This window comes from Bos mutus, chromosome 5 (assembly GCF_027580195.1).
Source record: "Bos mutus isolate GX-2022 chromosome 5, NWIPB_WYAK_1.1, whole genome shotgun sequence".
NCBI lineage: Eukaryota > Metazoa > Chordata > Mammalia > Artiodactyla > Bovidae > Bos > Bos mutus.
In genome coordinates, this window is record NC_091621.1 from 31,977,098 (window position 1) to 31,994,341 (window position 17,244).

Genomic DNA, 17,244 nt, shown 5'->3' on the forward strand with positions numbered 1-17,244 from the left:
AATTCTATCAAAGTGTTCACTTTTTAAAATTGTTGCTATATTATGTTGCTTGCTTTTAGACCTTGCTCTAAGATTTCATGTGTTTACTTGGTCACATATAAAAGAGTCAGTGCATTGGAAATAAAGGATTATGGGAAACCAAGTTTCAAGGTTATGAATTTTTCCCTTTGATCAGGATAATTGATTTTTTAATATATGGATAATTGAGTTACTAGTATTAGACAGTAGACTGGTTTAATAAATCTATCTTGGACCTGTTTGGGTAGTATCTTCCAATAAAAATAGGCCACTAAGTTCTACTTTTGAAGTTTAAAAAATAATTCTGTAAGGGATGCAGCATACGTTATTAACTGTCCATGACCCAAAATGAATAAACTGTTAATGATGTCTGAACATACTGTAGCTGATTGCTCCAAGAAAAAATATGGGCTTCGTAGATAACCATGCATATGACTTTGGCAAATCATAGCATCACAAAATGAAAATATATATTTAGGATAAAAAACCCATTGGATAGTCTTCAATACCAATTTTTAAATTCCCACATAGAAGACCAAATATTCTATATATTTAAAGCCAATACATATTAGAAATTTAAGTAATCTATTTATTATATTGAATAGAGAAAGGATCCCATATTCCAGAAGCAACGCCAAAATACTCCGAAACAAATGCAATTATTGGTAAGTAATAGATTTATTTCTAATTTGTATATGTATTTATATGTCCATCAGCCACTACCTAATGAGGTTTCAAAGTAAAGAAAATTTGAAACTGGTTTAAAAAATTTTCCAGTCATCTATCTGTTTTATATACCCAGACACACCATACATACAGATAAACATACACACACACACATATATATACATACACATATATATGTATAGAAAGAATATACTTATTTACACTTATTTAATATTTTTTCACATTTTAATTAATTTAAAAAATTTTTAATTGTGATACATCCAATATTAATGGTAACCCACTCAGACAACATTAGAAAGATTATCTCTATAAAAAGCCAAACAAACAAACAAACAGAACTCAGCCTCCCTCCATATATTCTCTCCCACAATAGAGACAATTTCCCTTTCCCACGGGGAAAAAATATGCTTTTCTTCTTTTGTTTTAGCAGGAATAGCCAACTTTGGGTATTTCCAAGAATTCAGGTATTACTTTTAACACATTTTGCAGTATGTAGGAAATAAAATTATAGATTTAAGATGGATGTGAGACTAGTACCTTTCAGTGAATTTTTTTCTTGGTACATAAACCCTTAAAAAATAAAAAATGGAAGCTACATTAATTGTTCTAAATAATAATGAATATTTGACCCTAAATATTTTGTAGGTGAAGCTTCTACTTGGGGCAAAGGAGCATATAAAGCTTTCAACGGCCGTGTTTTTTCCTTTGAGTCTTCATGCACATATACTTTCTGCCGTCACTGTGTTGAATCGGGAGGAGATTTCAATATTGAGATCAAACGAAACAATGATAGTGAGATTGAAAAAATAACAGTTATAATTGACAACAATGATGTCTCTATCTTTGGTGATATACTTTTAGTTAATGGTGAAAGGTAAATGTCATAGTGTTTTGAATAAAGTATGTAGAATATTTTGAAGTAACCTGATCAAAAAGGGGAGAAAAAGGTTGGGGAAGATACACTACTCTTTTCCTATTTTGGTGCTCATACTGACATTTAGAAAAAAATCTTGTTACATATGTAAGACTTCGCTGTATATGGGATTTATTCCTATAATAAGGTGGTTAAAAAAAAGAGTAGTTCTGTTGTTTGACTGTTTTGAGTCTAGATTTGGGGCAACATGCATATTCAACGAAACTGTTAATAGAATATTTCAACTTTCATTTGTATGTTTAATGCTAAATAAAAATTTGAGGTTTAACAATACACTGAAACTTAGGCCATTATTTTTAGAAGTAGCAATTTATGTTTGGAAGGGATGACGTATTTGAATGCTTTTCAGGATAAGAAAATGAGATATGATAGGCTGCTTATGAACATTTCAAATTATTTAATCATTTTATTCTTATAACGAACCAGTTTCTTCTTGCTCATTTCTCCAGAGCCCCAAAGATTTATTCATTGTTTCTTAAAAGTCTTACCAAATTCAGAAAAATAGTCATTGTGTCCCTTCTGAAATGACTAGAAAAACCTTTAATATTTACCAGAAGTATTATTTATGATACTAAATATAGAAACATGAATTATCAGAAAAATTTTGATGTAATAATACTGTTATTATCTTTTATGTGTAACTGTATTTTATACTTTTCAGTGTGCAGATACCATATAACAATAAGTTGATTCATATTAAAAAATATGGAGAACATAATGTTCTGAATAGTCGTAGAGGAATCCTGTCTTTAATGTGGGACAAAAACAACAAACTCTCAGTAAGTCCACCTATGATTTTCTTATAGTCCTGTTCATTTTGTTCTTTACTTACAGTTATAAAAATAATATAATACAAGGAAAATAAGAGATAAGGTTTACTGAGAAATCTGTATGTATCAAGGACAGTACTAAGCATAATCTAATATTTAAAATACCTTGAAGTACATAATGTTAATAATCTTATTTTACAGTTAATAGGACTCAGGAAATTCAGGATAATAAAAGTTAAATAATCTAACCAAAGACACAGTCAGTAAGAGGTGAAGTCAGATCTTTGCAAATTCTAAATTCAGATGATTTAGAAAAGACTCTGTTGTATATTACTAAGTAACCAGCTTAGGTAAAATTGAACATGAAGAGGCTCTGTCTTTCCATTTGTTTAAATTTTGTCTTGAGATATTTTCAATATTTTATAAACATACATGTAATTTTTTTAAAGCTCACTCTTCACAAGCAATATCCAACTTGCGGTCTTTGTGGTAACTTCAACAGCACTCCAGGTAGGATCTCAATGCATTTGTCTAAGAAAATTCCCTCCCAAAAGGAAATTACAATTATTTGATTTTGGATAAATCTAAAGCTAACAATTTGCCTTTGTATAAAGAATGATTAATTGTTAAAATAAATGTTTATATTGTCAAGTCTATATTTATCTTGAAAATAATGCACATATATAATTATATCTTGAAGTTAACATTGCTTTCTTTTTAAGGAGATGATATCAATGAGCACATTGCAGATAGTAAAATTCCTGATGATTGTTCGAAAGCTGTTAGTAAAAGCTATGAAGTTTGTGAAGATGGAGTACAGGTAATAAATTTATATTTCATCTAATAGCAGACTTCAGCAATATTTCCTTTGGTTTCAGTTTAAATAGCCAAAATTCTCTTCTTAACACACAGACCTTATTAGAATTCTGCAACTGCTTCTTTACCAATGTCCATATGGTCTGTTTCTCAGCTTATAGTCTAGCTGTAGATGCTTAAATAAGTATTTTTTCCCTATAACATTATGATACTTACTATATATTAGTATAATAATTCTAATTTCCTTTGAACAGTGTTTTAGTTGGCCTATAAACTGACATGCTTCACCTCTCCATAATTATCTCAGTGGGGACTGGCTTGACTTTCACAGTTTAGAAATTCTGTAATGTGTTCCTAAGAACTACTTTTCTGCTCTTTCTCCCTTACTTTTGCCCCAGACAGCAAGTCTGAATTGTCATCTCCAGTATACTTTATCATCTTTCTGAAAAAGTTGCAGATCATTTTTTGACTACACCAATTGAAAATATTCATCATTTGCTTTTAATTTTCTGCACTTAACATGATTCTCTGAATGTTGAACTTGGTAGATTGCACTCATGTGATGACTGAAGGAATTTTCACATATACATATTTCAATCTAGAATAAAATTCTCAAGATCAAGATATGCATGCACTGTATAGGTAGAAGAAACATGTTTTATTGACAATGGATGTTGTATTTATAACACCTTGTCAGCTTCTATCAAAGCAAATTAAGCCATAATGTTGTATAAGATGATCTGCTATCTTACTTGTGAAGTGCTCCTTGATCTTTGCAGTTAGAATTACTTCCTCTTTTCTCTTTTACCCAATGCTGATCGTTAGAATTTATGATCTATAAAAATGCCTCATGCTTTTCTCACATGCTTCCTATGAGATTATGAGCTCTGTAGTAGTAGTATTACGTTTTACTGTTGTGGTAGTTGCACAGTGTGTGAGAACTTACTCCTGGTTGCTCAAATGTTTTAGCTGAATATGCTGCTGCTGCTGCTGCTAAGTTGCTTCAGTCGTGTCTGACTCTGTGCGACCCCAGAGACAGCAGCCCACCAGGCTCTCCCGTCCCTGGGATTCTCCAGGCAAGAACACTGGAGTGGGTTGCCATTTCTTTCTCCAATGCATGAAAGTGAAAAGTGAAAGTGAAGTCGTGCAGTCGTGTCCGACTCTTTGCGACCCCATGGACTGCAGCCTACCAGGCTCCTCTGTCCATGGGATTTTCCAGGCAAGAGTACTAGAGTGGGGTGCCATTGCCTTCTCTGGAATAAGTATATAAAGTTATATTAAAGAGTATGTATGAGACATTGTGTTAAGCCTAGAGATTACAAAGTTCTAGTTTTTGCTCTAAAGGAGCCTGTTCAGTTCATTTCAGTTCAGTCGCTCAGTCATGTCTTACTTTTTGGGACCCCATGACATGCAGCACGCCAGGCCTCCCTGTCCATCACCAACTGCCAGAGTCTGCCCAAACCCATGTCCATTGAGTTGGTGATGCCATCTAACCATCTCATGCTCGGTCATCCCCTTCTCCTCCTGCGCTAAATCTTTCCCAGCATCAGGGTCTTTTCCAATGAGTCAGCTCTTCGCATCAGGTGGCCAAAGTATTGGAGTTTCAGCTTCAACATCAGTCCTTCCAATGAACACCCAGGATTGATCTCCTTTAGGATTGACTGGTTGGATCTCCTTACAGTCCAAGGGACTCTCAAGAGTCTTCTCCAACACCACAGTTCAAAAGCATCAATTCTTCAGAGCCCGTTACCTAGTGAGAAAGATACACAAAGAAGAATACTGAATTTGCCAAAAAGTTCATTTGGGTTTTTCTGTAACATCTTACAGAAAATCTCAAACAAACTTTTTAGCCAACCAAAGTTCGTAAAAAAAAAAGTCTTTGAGATTTCATTTCACTTAATTTTATACCTCACTTGAAGAATGTTATCAGTTGTCCTGGGGATTACTTGGTGGAAATTGTGTATTTGCTAGCTAGAAGGTAGGCTGTAGCCCATGGGGTCGCGAAGAGTCAGACTCGAATGAGCGACTTCACATTCACTTTTCACTTTCATGCATTGGAGAAGGAAATGGCAACCCACTCCGACGGGGGAGCCTGGTGGGCTGCTGTCTATGGGGTCGCAGAGTCGGACACGACTGAAGTGACTTAGCAGCAGCAGCAGCAGCTTTTGTATTTTTCTGAAAACAAACATAATTAAAATAGAAAACAGCTATGTGTTAATTAAAACATGTTAAAATTTGCAAAAAATTTTTTTAAAACTTTTTGTTTGACAGTAATGTCTTTATTTCCTTAACCAACATGAGAACAAATATGCTGTTTCCAGAGGAGCTCACATGACCCCCACCAAGAAAGCCCAGAATCAGTCTATTTTATTTGTTTGCTCATCAAATATTATATAAGCAGACTGACAGCTAAAGGGCTAATACCCTTCTGTCTGTTGTGGTTTCAATCATCCATTATCCCTGTCTCTGGCATGGACAATCTTTTCTTTTCTCATATTTTCCATTTTCTTGAGTTCTGAACTTCATGTCACCTTTAGAGAAATTTTGGATGAAATTAGGTACAATTTTTAAGTCACTACATATTATCAGAGGTGAAATTTTCACTTAGCAGTCACTATAGGAACTGTAATAATTCAAAACTCCCCATTTCAAATCAGTGTTCAAGAACTTTCCCTTTCAAAGCTACAGGATATTGTACAAACACCCCCTCTCTGAGCTTATCTTTCCCTAAGTACTCCTTTTATTCCTCATTTTCCTGTTCCTTTAATAAAACTTCATGCTTTATTTTGCAGTACTGTAACAAAATTATTGGAACCTATTTTGAGAAATGTGGAAAGGTTAGCACTTTATCCAGTGACTACAAAATGATCTGTATTGACGAGTATTGCCAAAGTAGAGACAGAACATCCACGTGTGACACTTACTCAGAATTGTCCCGCCTCTGTGCCTCAGATGGTCCTGGCACCTTTGAATCCTGGAGAGATGATCCTGATGTGGTTTGTGGTAGGTTTTAAATGTATTGTAGACTCCAAATCAAGAAGATTCTATAGCATTTAAAGTTGAGCTGTGTCTCAAAGCAATTTTCTCAAATATCTGTAACTCCTGGGAGGAACCTCATGGGTGAAAGAAAGGTCTTGTCTCTGACATGTACTTGTGAAGAAATTGAGGTCCATTTTTGTGGAGTGACTTGTCATAAGTGCTTTGTGTTAATATATAATTAGAGACTTTATAGACTTTATAATTAGTAAAAGTCACTGGGAAAAATAAATAATTTTGTGAAACTCTGTTAAATCTCCATAAAAATAACTAGAAAGTTATCAAAAGTATGTTGACTGGTTAAGTATTTTCTTTCAGAAAATTAGAAAATCTAAATGAGTTTCATTAAATCTGAATATACTTTTCTTTTATACTTAGTACAATCTTGATAAGTTAAAATATAAATACAATATCAATGTCAAAGTAAGGCAAAATGATACTATGTAATATATATTTTCTTCAAATTAAATATTGTATCATAAAGTAATGCATAGGAAATTGGCATAACTTACTGAGTATCTTTAAAAATTGACCTATATCTTGAAATTTAGACTCCTACTCTAAAAGATACTCATTAGAATGTTATATATTTATCACATTTATTTTCCTCTGATTTCTATGTATTCATATTTCTATATTTCTCCAGAAAAACCTATTTGCCCAGAAAAACATATCTACAAAGAATGTGGTCCCTCAAATCCTGCAACTTGTTCTAATGTGGCTCCTTTTCAAGACACTGAATGTGTGAGTGGCTGCACCTGCCCAGAAGGTAAAACATTTGAAAATGAAGTTACACAGTCAAAATGAGATCTTGTTTCTAACAAGATATTTATTGAATAAATTATCACCTATTCATAATCGATCCTTCTAACATACAGGAAGGGAGGGGTAGAGATATTTTTAAAGTTAATGTACATTTCTATCTGTATAATACTACACAGATGATCTCCTAGTCCTATGCTGGGCTCAATAGGACTACTCTGTGGCTCTGAAAGTTATCTATACCCTTGCCAGTTTTCAAATTTTTTAAATAGAAATGATAATTTTAAGTGTATGTTTACACTTGAAAGAACAACCTCAAAAGTGATTTCTCAATACATTGCTTGAGAATTTACTGATGTTAGTATAGTGTTGAGATTAATCTTATATAATGTACTCTAGGTTATCTATTGGATGATATTGGAGAGAAAGGGAGATGTGTGTTGAAGTCTGACTGTCCCTGTGAGTCTAATGGAAAGGTATATCAGTCAGGAGAAGTCCGCGAAGGTTCCTGTGGTTCTCTGTGGTATGTGTGTGTCTTTTGTCTATATTTTATTGATAGTGAAATAATATTAATGTATTAGCGTAACTTGAAATAATTCCCTAAATCCACACTTAAACTTTTCAGAAACAAAATTCAACCTCTTGGCATTTTCTGTGCTTATATTCTTGCATTTTTTTGAGGAATTTTTGTGTGTTTCATGTAAAATATATTAGATTTCTGTGTATCTTTAAAAGATAATGTTTTTTAGGAACTGAAATAATGTTTTGAATAGTAAACCAATTGGTGGTTGCAAAACAGAGGAAAGAATGATACAAAATTATGGTTATAATAATGAAACAATAATTATGCTAATTTTCAAGAATATTTTTAAAATATACAATTACAAACAACCCTTTTCAAATAATTTTTATATGAGGTTACATTGGTGAAGCTATATTTGATTGAGAGTGGATTTTAATGTGTCAAAGATAGTGTAGATTATTTCTCTTTTAGTTGAATAACTTGATTCTTACTTTTTTTTTTTTTTTTAAAAGACATTTATTCAGCATCATGATCAGACTATTACATTTAGCAATCAACAGCATGGGTGAAAAAAAAAAAAAAAATCTACATTAAAACCCTTTGTTGGAATGCTTTACACTTTCCACAGAACAGAAACTAAAATAACCTGTTATACAATTAGTCACAAGTATAGTCCTCGAGTTTTTTGCCCATACACATGAGTATTGTCTAAAACATGTCTTCTTTGTAGCAGCTAGGCCCTGCCACCACTGTGCTTGGCTGAGTTCACACATCTGTTGTTACCTGTAGCTTCCCTGTCACTTTTCTGGCTCTCCTCTCCTGCTAAGCTTTGTTTCCTGGCAGTAATTAAAACCTTCTGCCACTGCCATAGCTACTGCTGCTGCTGGAGCCACCATAGCCACCTTGGTTTCGTGGTTTGGCAAAGTATTGGCCTCCACCATCATAGGGGCCAGAACTTCTGCCTCCAAAGTTTCCTCCTTTCATGGGTCCAAAATTTGAAGATTGATTGTTGTAATTGCCAAAATCATTGTAGCTTCCGCCACCTCCAAAATTGCTTCCGTCATTACCAAATCCATTATATCCATCCCCACTGCCACCATATCTGCCACCACCACGGCTGCCACCAAAGTCACCTCAACCACTGAAGTTTCCTCCACGACCAAAGTTGTCATTCCCACCAAAACCACCTCCACAACCGCCACCAAAGTTTCCAGAACCACTTCAACCTCTCTGGCTGGATGAAGCACTAGCCATCTCTTGCTTAGACAGGGCTTTTCTCACTTCACAGTTGTGGCCATTCACAGTGTGGTATTTCTGAATGACAATCTTGTCTACAGAGTCATGGTCATCAAAGGTTACAAAAGCAAAGCCTCTCTTTTTGCCACTGCCTCGGTCAGTCATGATTTCAATTACTTCAATTTTCCCGTACTGTTCAAAATAATCTCTCAGGTGATGTTCTTCAGTGTCTTCTTTAATGCCACCAACAAAAATCTTTATCACAGTTAAGTGGGCACCAGGTCTTTGAGAATCTTCTCTTGAGACGGCCCTCTTTGGTTCCACAACTCTTCCGTCCACCTTGTGTGGCCTTGCATTCATGGCCACATCCACCTCCTCCACCGTGGTGTATGTGACAAACCCGAAGCCTCTGGAGTGCTTGGTGTTTGGATCCCTCATTACCACAGTCTGTGAGCGTTCCCCATTTCTCAAAATGGCTCCTCAGACTCTCATCGGTTGTTTCAAAGCTCAATCCTCAGATAAAGAGCTTCCGCAGCTGTTTGGGCTCTTTGGGAGACTCTGATTTAGACATGACGGCAGTGGAGGCAGGGAAGACTTCACCGATGCTTTCTCGGCGGCATCCACGGGCAGAAAGAAAGCGATTCTTACTTTTAAGTTCAGGAACAAAACGCTGACCAGAGAGCTTTCCCTATCCTTCATTATGATTTTTCTCTGGAACTCAAAATATCTGCAGGAATTCAAGAGACTTTCTAGAAATGTACTTTGTCCTTGTGGGGGAATAATCTGACTCAATGAAAACTAATGTATCATTTTTACTGTAATATTTTCTCGGTAAATAGGCAATGTACTGTTAGTCTGATAATAATATATTAATAATGATTATGGAAAACAAGAACTATAATTTATTGAATGTGTATAGCTTTGCTGTTCAAGAGAAATATAATGTGAGTCACAAATATGATCTGCATATGTAATTTAACATTTTCAGTTGATTATTTTTAAAAAGCAAAAAGAAACAAACAAATGGAATTAATTATATTCATGTACTTTACATATGGGCTTCCCCTGTGGCTCAGTTTTAAAGAACCCATCTGCCAATGTAGGAGACGCAGGTTTGATCTCTGGGTCAGGAAGAGTCCCTGGAGAAGGAAACTACAATCCAGCCTAGTATACTTTCCTGGGAAATCCCATGGACAGACAAGCCTGGCGGGCTACAGTCCACGAGGCTGCAAAACAGTCAGACATGACTTAGCAACTAAACAACACAACTTTACGTATGCAAATATTAATATTATCATTTCAGAATAAAATTATTATGAAATGTTGAGAGAATTTACCATCATTTTCAGTGTTAATTTTTAGAAGTCTACGTGTAGTTTACATTTACAGAAGATCTCATTCTGTCCTGACAAGCCACATTTCACATAATCAATAGCTATATGTCTCTTTATGACTTCCCTGGTATCTCAGATAGTAGAGAATCTGTCTGCAATGTGGAAGACCACATTATACTGGGCAGAGCAAACGGAAGTTATTATTTTGTTCAATGGAATTAGAGCTTCCTGGTGACTCAGTGATAAAGAACCTCCTGCAGTGCAGGAGGTGTGGAGACATGGATTCAATCCTTGGGTTACAAAGATCTCCTGAAGAAGGAAATAGCAACCCACTCCAATAATCTTGCCTGGAAAAATCCCGTGGATAGAGAAGCCTGGCAGGCTACAGTCCATGGGGTCACAAAGAGTCAAACATGACTGAGAGACTAAAAAATAGTACAAAACAAATTACTAGGATACCATCGTCTGAAAGACATTTTATCAAGGCTGAGATGTTGGAAGGGGAATGAAGATGGTGTAATAAAACTTAACTAGATGTCTTAGTTTAAGTTGTGATTTTTTTTTTTTATGTTGTACTATTTATCATAAAGAAAATGTAATTGATGACATTTTCATGACCATTGCATTTTAACAGCACATGCCAAGAAGCAAAGTGGTCGTGCACTAAAACATTATGCCCTGGAAGATGTAAGATAGAAGGAAGTTTGATTACCACCTTTGATGGCGTTAAATACAACCATCCTGGAAACTGTCACTTTTTGGCCATCCATGTATGTAATAGTCTGCAACACTTGAGAAAACTGATATAGACACCAAGCTTTTTCTTGCTAGTTTAAAACACAATCTTCATCTCTATTTACTATTTAAAAAAACAAACAACCATTCAATCATTGGTTGTGTATTTCAGTATCCGCTTTGTGTCACATGTTGACATTGACAATCGTTATTACCCATGTTCCTTAGAAATTCTTTGCTAAAACTAAAATAATCAAAATCTTTATTACTATTAATTTTCTAAATATATCAGGAAAAGATTTCCTTTTCTACTTTTCTGTGTATGTGTTCACCAGTGCTTCAAATGAAACTAACTTTTACATTCCATAAAGTATTTTTCTCTTTTTTCATTATTCCTTTACATTTATTTTTAGTTTCATAATAATATTTAGTTTTATAACAGTATGATAGAGGTTATCCTTACATTTAAACTCTTTTCAGTATTAAAATTTTAAATAATCTAAATTTCAATAAAAGACAGATTCCATTTTGTAGGTTGTGCCTTTAACTGGCATGAGAATAAGCAATTTTACTTAATCTTCCTGGTCAGGAACAAAGATGAGTAGAATTTGTGACTCCTGAAGTGAGAGATGGGGACTGGTGTCTGAAAAATGTCGTTACTGTTATTAAAAGTTAGTTTTCCAAATCTCCTTTCCTTTTTTGCATACTCTTCATATAATCCATGAGGATAGGGGATGGGCAAAGTGAGAGGGAAATACACAAAAATATATAGAATATTTGCTTTATATAGATTAGAGATTCCTAAATCTTGAAATAAGAACTGGAAGTCAATATTTGACATGACTTATATTATGGGTTTATAAATTAAATGCTTCTCTCCTTGGATTTAAGTTAATATCATGGACTTTCCAGAGAATAAACAAGCTGTGTTATCTCAATTCCCATAGAGACAAGACGAAAAGTAAAGCTTAAAAAAAAAAAAAAAAGGTTAATGAGAGAATCCACCAATCATAGACTATTTAGATAGTCTATATTTATGCAAAATACTTGGACCATCTGTAAAACTCTTGGCCAATCCTAGACTGTCCCATGGACTGAACTAGATTTCTAGTTTCAAAGCAGAGTGGTTGAATGTAAGCCTTTTGCATATTAAAAATGAAAATATGCTTTACTGAATGAATCACATAGTAATAGCATATATTCAATGACATTTTAATAAACATTTAATAAATGTATTTTTTTAACAGGATAAAGATTGGTCTATTAGTGTTGAGCTTCGTCCATGTCCAAGTGGTCAGTCAGGAACATGCTTAAATAGTGTTACACTCCTCTTGAATTCGGTAAGTTATCAGCTTCCTAAAGCAAACTTGAGTCAATTACTCTACAAATTCAGAATTTTGGGGGTTGAAAAAGAGAGGCTTTACTATGAAATTAAAACCATAAATGAGATTGATAAAGTCTCTGGAAGACCTGTATAGTTCTAAGGATCCTTGAAAGAAAGTGAAAGTGAAAGTGAAATCGCTCAGTCCTGTCCGTGTCCGAGTCTTTGCGACCCCATGGACTGTAACCTACCAGGCTCCTCTGTCCATGGGATTCTCCAGGCAAGAATACTGGAGTGGTATTCTTTCCTTCTTCATTTCCTTCTTCAGGGGACTGAACCCGACCCAGGGATTGAACCCGGGTTTCCCACCTTGCAGGCAGACACTTTAACCTCTGAACCACCAGGGAAGCCCTCTAAGGATCCTTACGAATATTGAAATTAACATAGGCACATAACTAAGGTGCTAATTACAGGTCAACCTTTTCCACTTACTAGATTATTAAAATCTATGGCCCTTTTAAGAAGACAGTTATATTTGCTTAGAATTTCATGTATTTGGAACTACCATTTTAATTGGAGATGACCTACATAGGGAGGGAGAGTACCTAGCTTGATCTTTGCTACTTATAAGTGGGTTGACCTTTGGAAATTCAAGTTATCTTCTTGGGTCATAGTTTCCTCGTCTACAAATCAGGGCTGAAAAGTCCTTTATAATCCTCCTTTAAGAATTGATATAAGAAATGCTTTAAAAATGTTTACTATTTTAGACATTTATAAGTTAGTCTATTACAGTGAAGCTTTATGGGAAAAATTTTAGGTTCATTTATTAATATTATACTTAGATGTATTCATATTGAAAATTAATATGAACTAACAATATGCTTTAAATATTAGTCTGTTCAAGTTGACAAATACGTGTTCAACAGAGATGGAACAGTCACAAATGACAAGTTTGGAAATCTTGGTTATTATTATTCAGGTAAGTTTAATGATATCACTTAAAATATTATAAATGTAAAATGCATTACTTTATTCCATTTTTAACTATGTTATAAATGTTTCTGTTTTAAAAGATATATTCAGTATACAGGCATTTTAAGAAATAAAAACTGTTTAACATATTAATTATTGCTATTAATATAAATTATTACTTTAACAGACAAAATACAGATCTTCAATGCATCTTCCTCATACCTTCAAGCAGAAACATACTTTCATGGAAAAATGCAAATTCAAATCTTTCCTGTGATGCAATTGTATGTTTCTATGCCACCTAACCAATTCACAGATACTGTAGGTAAGTCCTATAGATATTTTTTACATTAATTTATTTGTTTTAATTGGAGGCTAATTACTTTACAATATTGTGGTGGTTTTTGCCATACATTGACATGAATCAGCCATGGGTGTACATGTGTTCCCCCATCCTGAACCCCTCTCCCACCTCCCTCCCTATCCCATCCCTCTGGGTTGTTCCAGTGCACTGGTTTTGAGTGCCCTATTTCATACATCAAACTTGGACTGGTCATCTATTTCACATATGGTAATATATACGTTTCAATGCTAATCTCTCAAATCATCCCACCGTTGCCTTCTCTCACAGAGTCCAAAAGTATGTTCTTTACATCTGTGTCTCTTTTGCTGTATTGCATATAGGGTCATCATTACCTTTCTAAATTCCATATATATCCGTTAATATACCGCATTGGTGTTTTCCTTTCTTACTTACTTCACTCTGTATAATGGGCTCCAGTTTCATCCACCTCATTAGAACTGACTAAAATGAGTTATTTTTAATAGCTGAGTAATATTCCATTGTGTATATGTACCACAGCTTTCTTACCCATTCATCTGCCGATGGACATCTAGGTTGCTTCCATGTCCTGGCTATTGTAAACTGTGCTGCAATGAACATTGGGATACACCTGTCTCTTTAAATTCTGGTTTTCTTGGTGTATATGCCCAGCAGTGGGCTTGTTGGGTCGTATGGCAGTTCTATCTCCAGTTTTTTAAGGAATTTCCACTGTTCTCCATATTGGCTGTACTAGTTTGCATTCCCACCAACAGTATAAGAGGGTTCTCTTTTCTCCACACCCTCTCCAGTATTTATTGTTTGTAGACTCTTTGATAGAAGCCATTCTGACTGGCATGAGATGATACCTCATAGATATGTTTTTATTTCCAAAGCACTAGTGTAACCATCTGTTGTAATTTTCAGTTGTCTCCATTAATAGTAGACTGTAAAACATTTTTACTTAATCTTTCCTTCCATATTTCAGTAAAATAACCTAACATACAGTATAGATAGCTTTATTTATTACAAAATCTATTTTCATAATGGTTTTCAATAATTTAAACATCTTAAGGTTTTTAAATTAAGGATTTATTGTGAGATTTGATAATATATGCTATATATAAATTTGCTAATATGTTACTAAAACTGATTTGTGGAAGAATAAATGAAAATATTATACATCTTTTGAAAATCCATTCCAACAAGTTGTATTACAACTTGTCTTTCTGTTCATAGATTATCTTTCTTTTACTGAGGTTTTCTGTTTTTCTGAGGTTTTCTATCACAGAAATCAGTTTTTACATACTGTCACAAATATCAAACAAAACAAAGAAAGCTTGGCAAATTCCACATTTACTCATTTAAAACCATCTAAGTTTTTGCAAGATACTTTTGCTTAACAAGTGAACATTTTTTACTTATTTATACATAGGCAAAAAAAAAAAAAAATGTAATTCAAGGGTCAGAATGGTCCAGAGAAGAAAAGCAGGTAGCTCTTAACATGATTCAACTCTTCACAATGAAACTAAAAATGTGTAGTCATAAACTTTCTACTTTAGGCATGCTTTCTAAAGCCTTGTCAAAGGAGGTTAAGTTACAGCAACAAACAGGAAGAAAACAATATTCATGTCAAATGGTGTTTCAGTGCTCCTGGAATTATAAATGGCAATATTAACCTGATGTGTCATGAAATTTTACTTAAATGTATAAAGACTAACCAAAACATACTCTCATGTGGCTCATACGTGGTTTGATTTGAGCAAAGAACTGAATATGAATCCAAAGGTGAGAAGATGCTAAAATTTGTTCTGTGCTTTCTACAGGACTCTGTGGTTCCCACAACAACAGAGCAGAGGATGATTTCATGTCAAGTCAGAACATATTAGAAAAGACATCTCAGGCATTTGCTAGCTCTTGGGAAATGATGCCTTGTCCTAAAGCTAGCACTGCTTCATGCATCAGTATAGAAAAAGGTAATGTTTATGAACCACAAACTCTGTAATTAGATATTTGTTATTGGAATTATAAATTTATTCTGGTAATAATATGAAACTACTAGATAATCTACTTTTTCAGCTAGTGTTTGTGAACTTTTTCAGCTTTAGAGGGAACAGTGGAGAAACAATTTGACTAGCTGATGGCACTCTTAGAAAACAAGCTTCTCATTTGGGAATGGAGGGAGGAAGAGACACTGTTGTCTTCTCTACCTATTCTTTTCCTCTGTATACAGTTTTCTCCATAGTTTTAAAATGATAGGGTTAGAGGAGACTTCACTCATCACTTTTTTTATTATTTCTATTTTATATAGTTGTAGAAGGGATCATTTCTTTGAATAGCAACACTCACCCAAATTGTTGAGACACTTCGCGGTACAGCTGTAGTTACATCCAGTCTCCTAACCACTGCCATCATGTATATTAGTTATACCAACCCCCAAATAGAGATTTTAGTGGAAAAGCTGTACCCTTATATGATTCTGCTGACATTTTAGCTTACCAAGGACTTTCATACATATTATTGATAATTCAATTTATTTCTACAAAGAGTGGTGAAGGATGTGGATGAGGTTATTATTCCCATTCATGTAGATGGTGATATGGAGATTTAGATAGAGTGTTCTATATAAGGTGTAATCCAAGTGTTTTGAGTCCGAGTCTTTCTCTAAATGTTCCTCTAGTGTCATTGATTTTAACATATGCTTCATTTTATGTTGCTTCTTTCATAAATAATGGAATGCAATGGAAGGTAAGTTAAAATATATTATAATGAAATGTTATTTTGTTATTTCTTAATTAATCTGCTTACTTGAAACAAATATCTAATCAGTTTATAAACTACTAAAGTGACTCCTTTTGAAGTTTCATTTATTTGTTTTGATTTAAAAGATGAGTTGATAAATGCATTAACATCAGTATGGTAATGCACATTTCAAGGTTTTGTCATTATTTTATTTTGTTGGTGTTGCAATGAAAATAAAATGAGAATAGGTAAAAAAAAAGATATACATCTCATAAGAAACTAAGCCAATTTATGTTAAGCAGACTATATGTTAACACTTTTGAGAGAGATGTAAATAACTCTTTCAATTTTCAGTGTTTTAAATATAACTTAATAAAATAAAATACAGAAAATTAAACAATAATAAGATGTTAGTAATATTTACACAAAAGCATTGATACCTGGTTGCAAGTTTATCAGAATTTTAAGAATAATTGGCCTCAATGTCCTTTTAATAGGTTCAGTCATTGTCCTTGATTGCTTCTTGGTGATGGTCACTTTTAAAAGTCAATCAGCAAATAGTTAAAAAACATTCTAGCAATGTTTGTGCTAGTCATGATCATCATCCTTAAGAATTTGCAAACCACCGAGCAAAACATTTTTAACTTAAATGGTTGTTTTGTGAATTCTATCTTCAATTAATTTAACAGGAGACTATTGATAAATCTGCCAAGTATCAGTTAAGCAGCTAAGTGAAATTATTGTATTTTAATTATTGATAATTGTTGTCATAGTTTATGACCTTCAGAAACACTGATTTGACCTTCTGAGGTGATAGCACCAACCTTTCATAATTTAACATAAATATGTACTTTAAAGTTACCCAAATAATCTGGTTCCCTTATTCATATTTTATATAGAAATTGCACTTTAGAAAAAGGTTAACTGATTTAATATAAAAGTCCAAAGCTAATAAAGATTTGTTTCTTATTATTATATCATGTTTTTTTTGCATGATAAATTATAGCATAACACTTTAAAAACCAATTGTTCTAATAAA

General features: G+C 33.8%; 2 protein-coding genes across 2 annotated transcripts in view; one reads left to right on the forward strand and one right to left on the reverse strand.

The window, feature by feature from the left end:
* Window positions 1-17,244, forward strand: part of LOC138987871 (mucin-19-like) — a 72,794-nt gene that overhangs the window by 22,523 nt on the left and 33,027 nt on the right. The window contains 12 exon segments of the mRNA XM_070370108.1: window positions 1,351-1,579; window positions 2,301-2,418; window positions 2,859-2,919; window positions 3,132-3,229; window positions 6,018-6,228; window positions 6,908-7,030; window positions 7,423-7,546; window positions 10,751-10,886; window positions 12,099-12,191; window positions 13,067-13,151; window positions 13,332-13,469; window positions 15,290-15,439. Of these exon segments, the coding sequence (XP_070226209.1) occupies window positions 1,351-1,579; window positions 2,301-2,418; window positions 2,859-2,919; window positions 3,132-3,229; window positions 6,018-6,228; window positions 6,908-7,030; window positions 7,423-7,546; window positions 10,751-10,886; window positions 12,099-12,191; window positions 13,067-13,151; window positions 13,332-13,469; window positions 15,290-15,439 (1,566 nt within the window).
* LOC102267737 (heterogeneous nuclear ribonucleoprotein A1) lies at window positions 8,137-9,353 on the reverse strand. The gene is given in 2 exon segments (XM_005888416.3): window positions 8,137-9,224; window positions 9,226-9,353. Coding segments are annotated over 2 exon segments (960 nt in total). The 3' UTR covers window positions 8,137-8,392.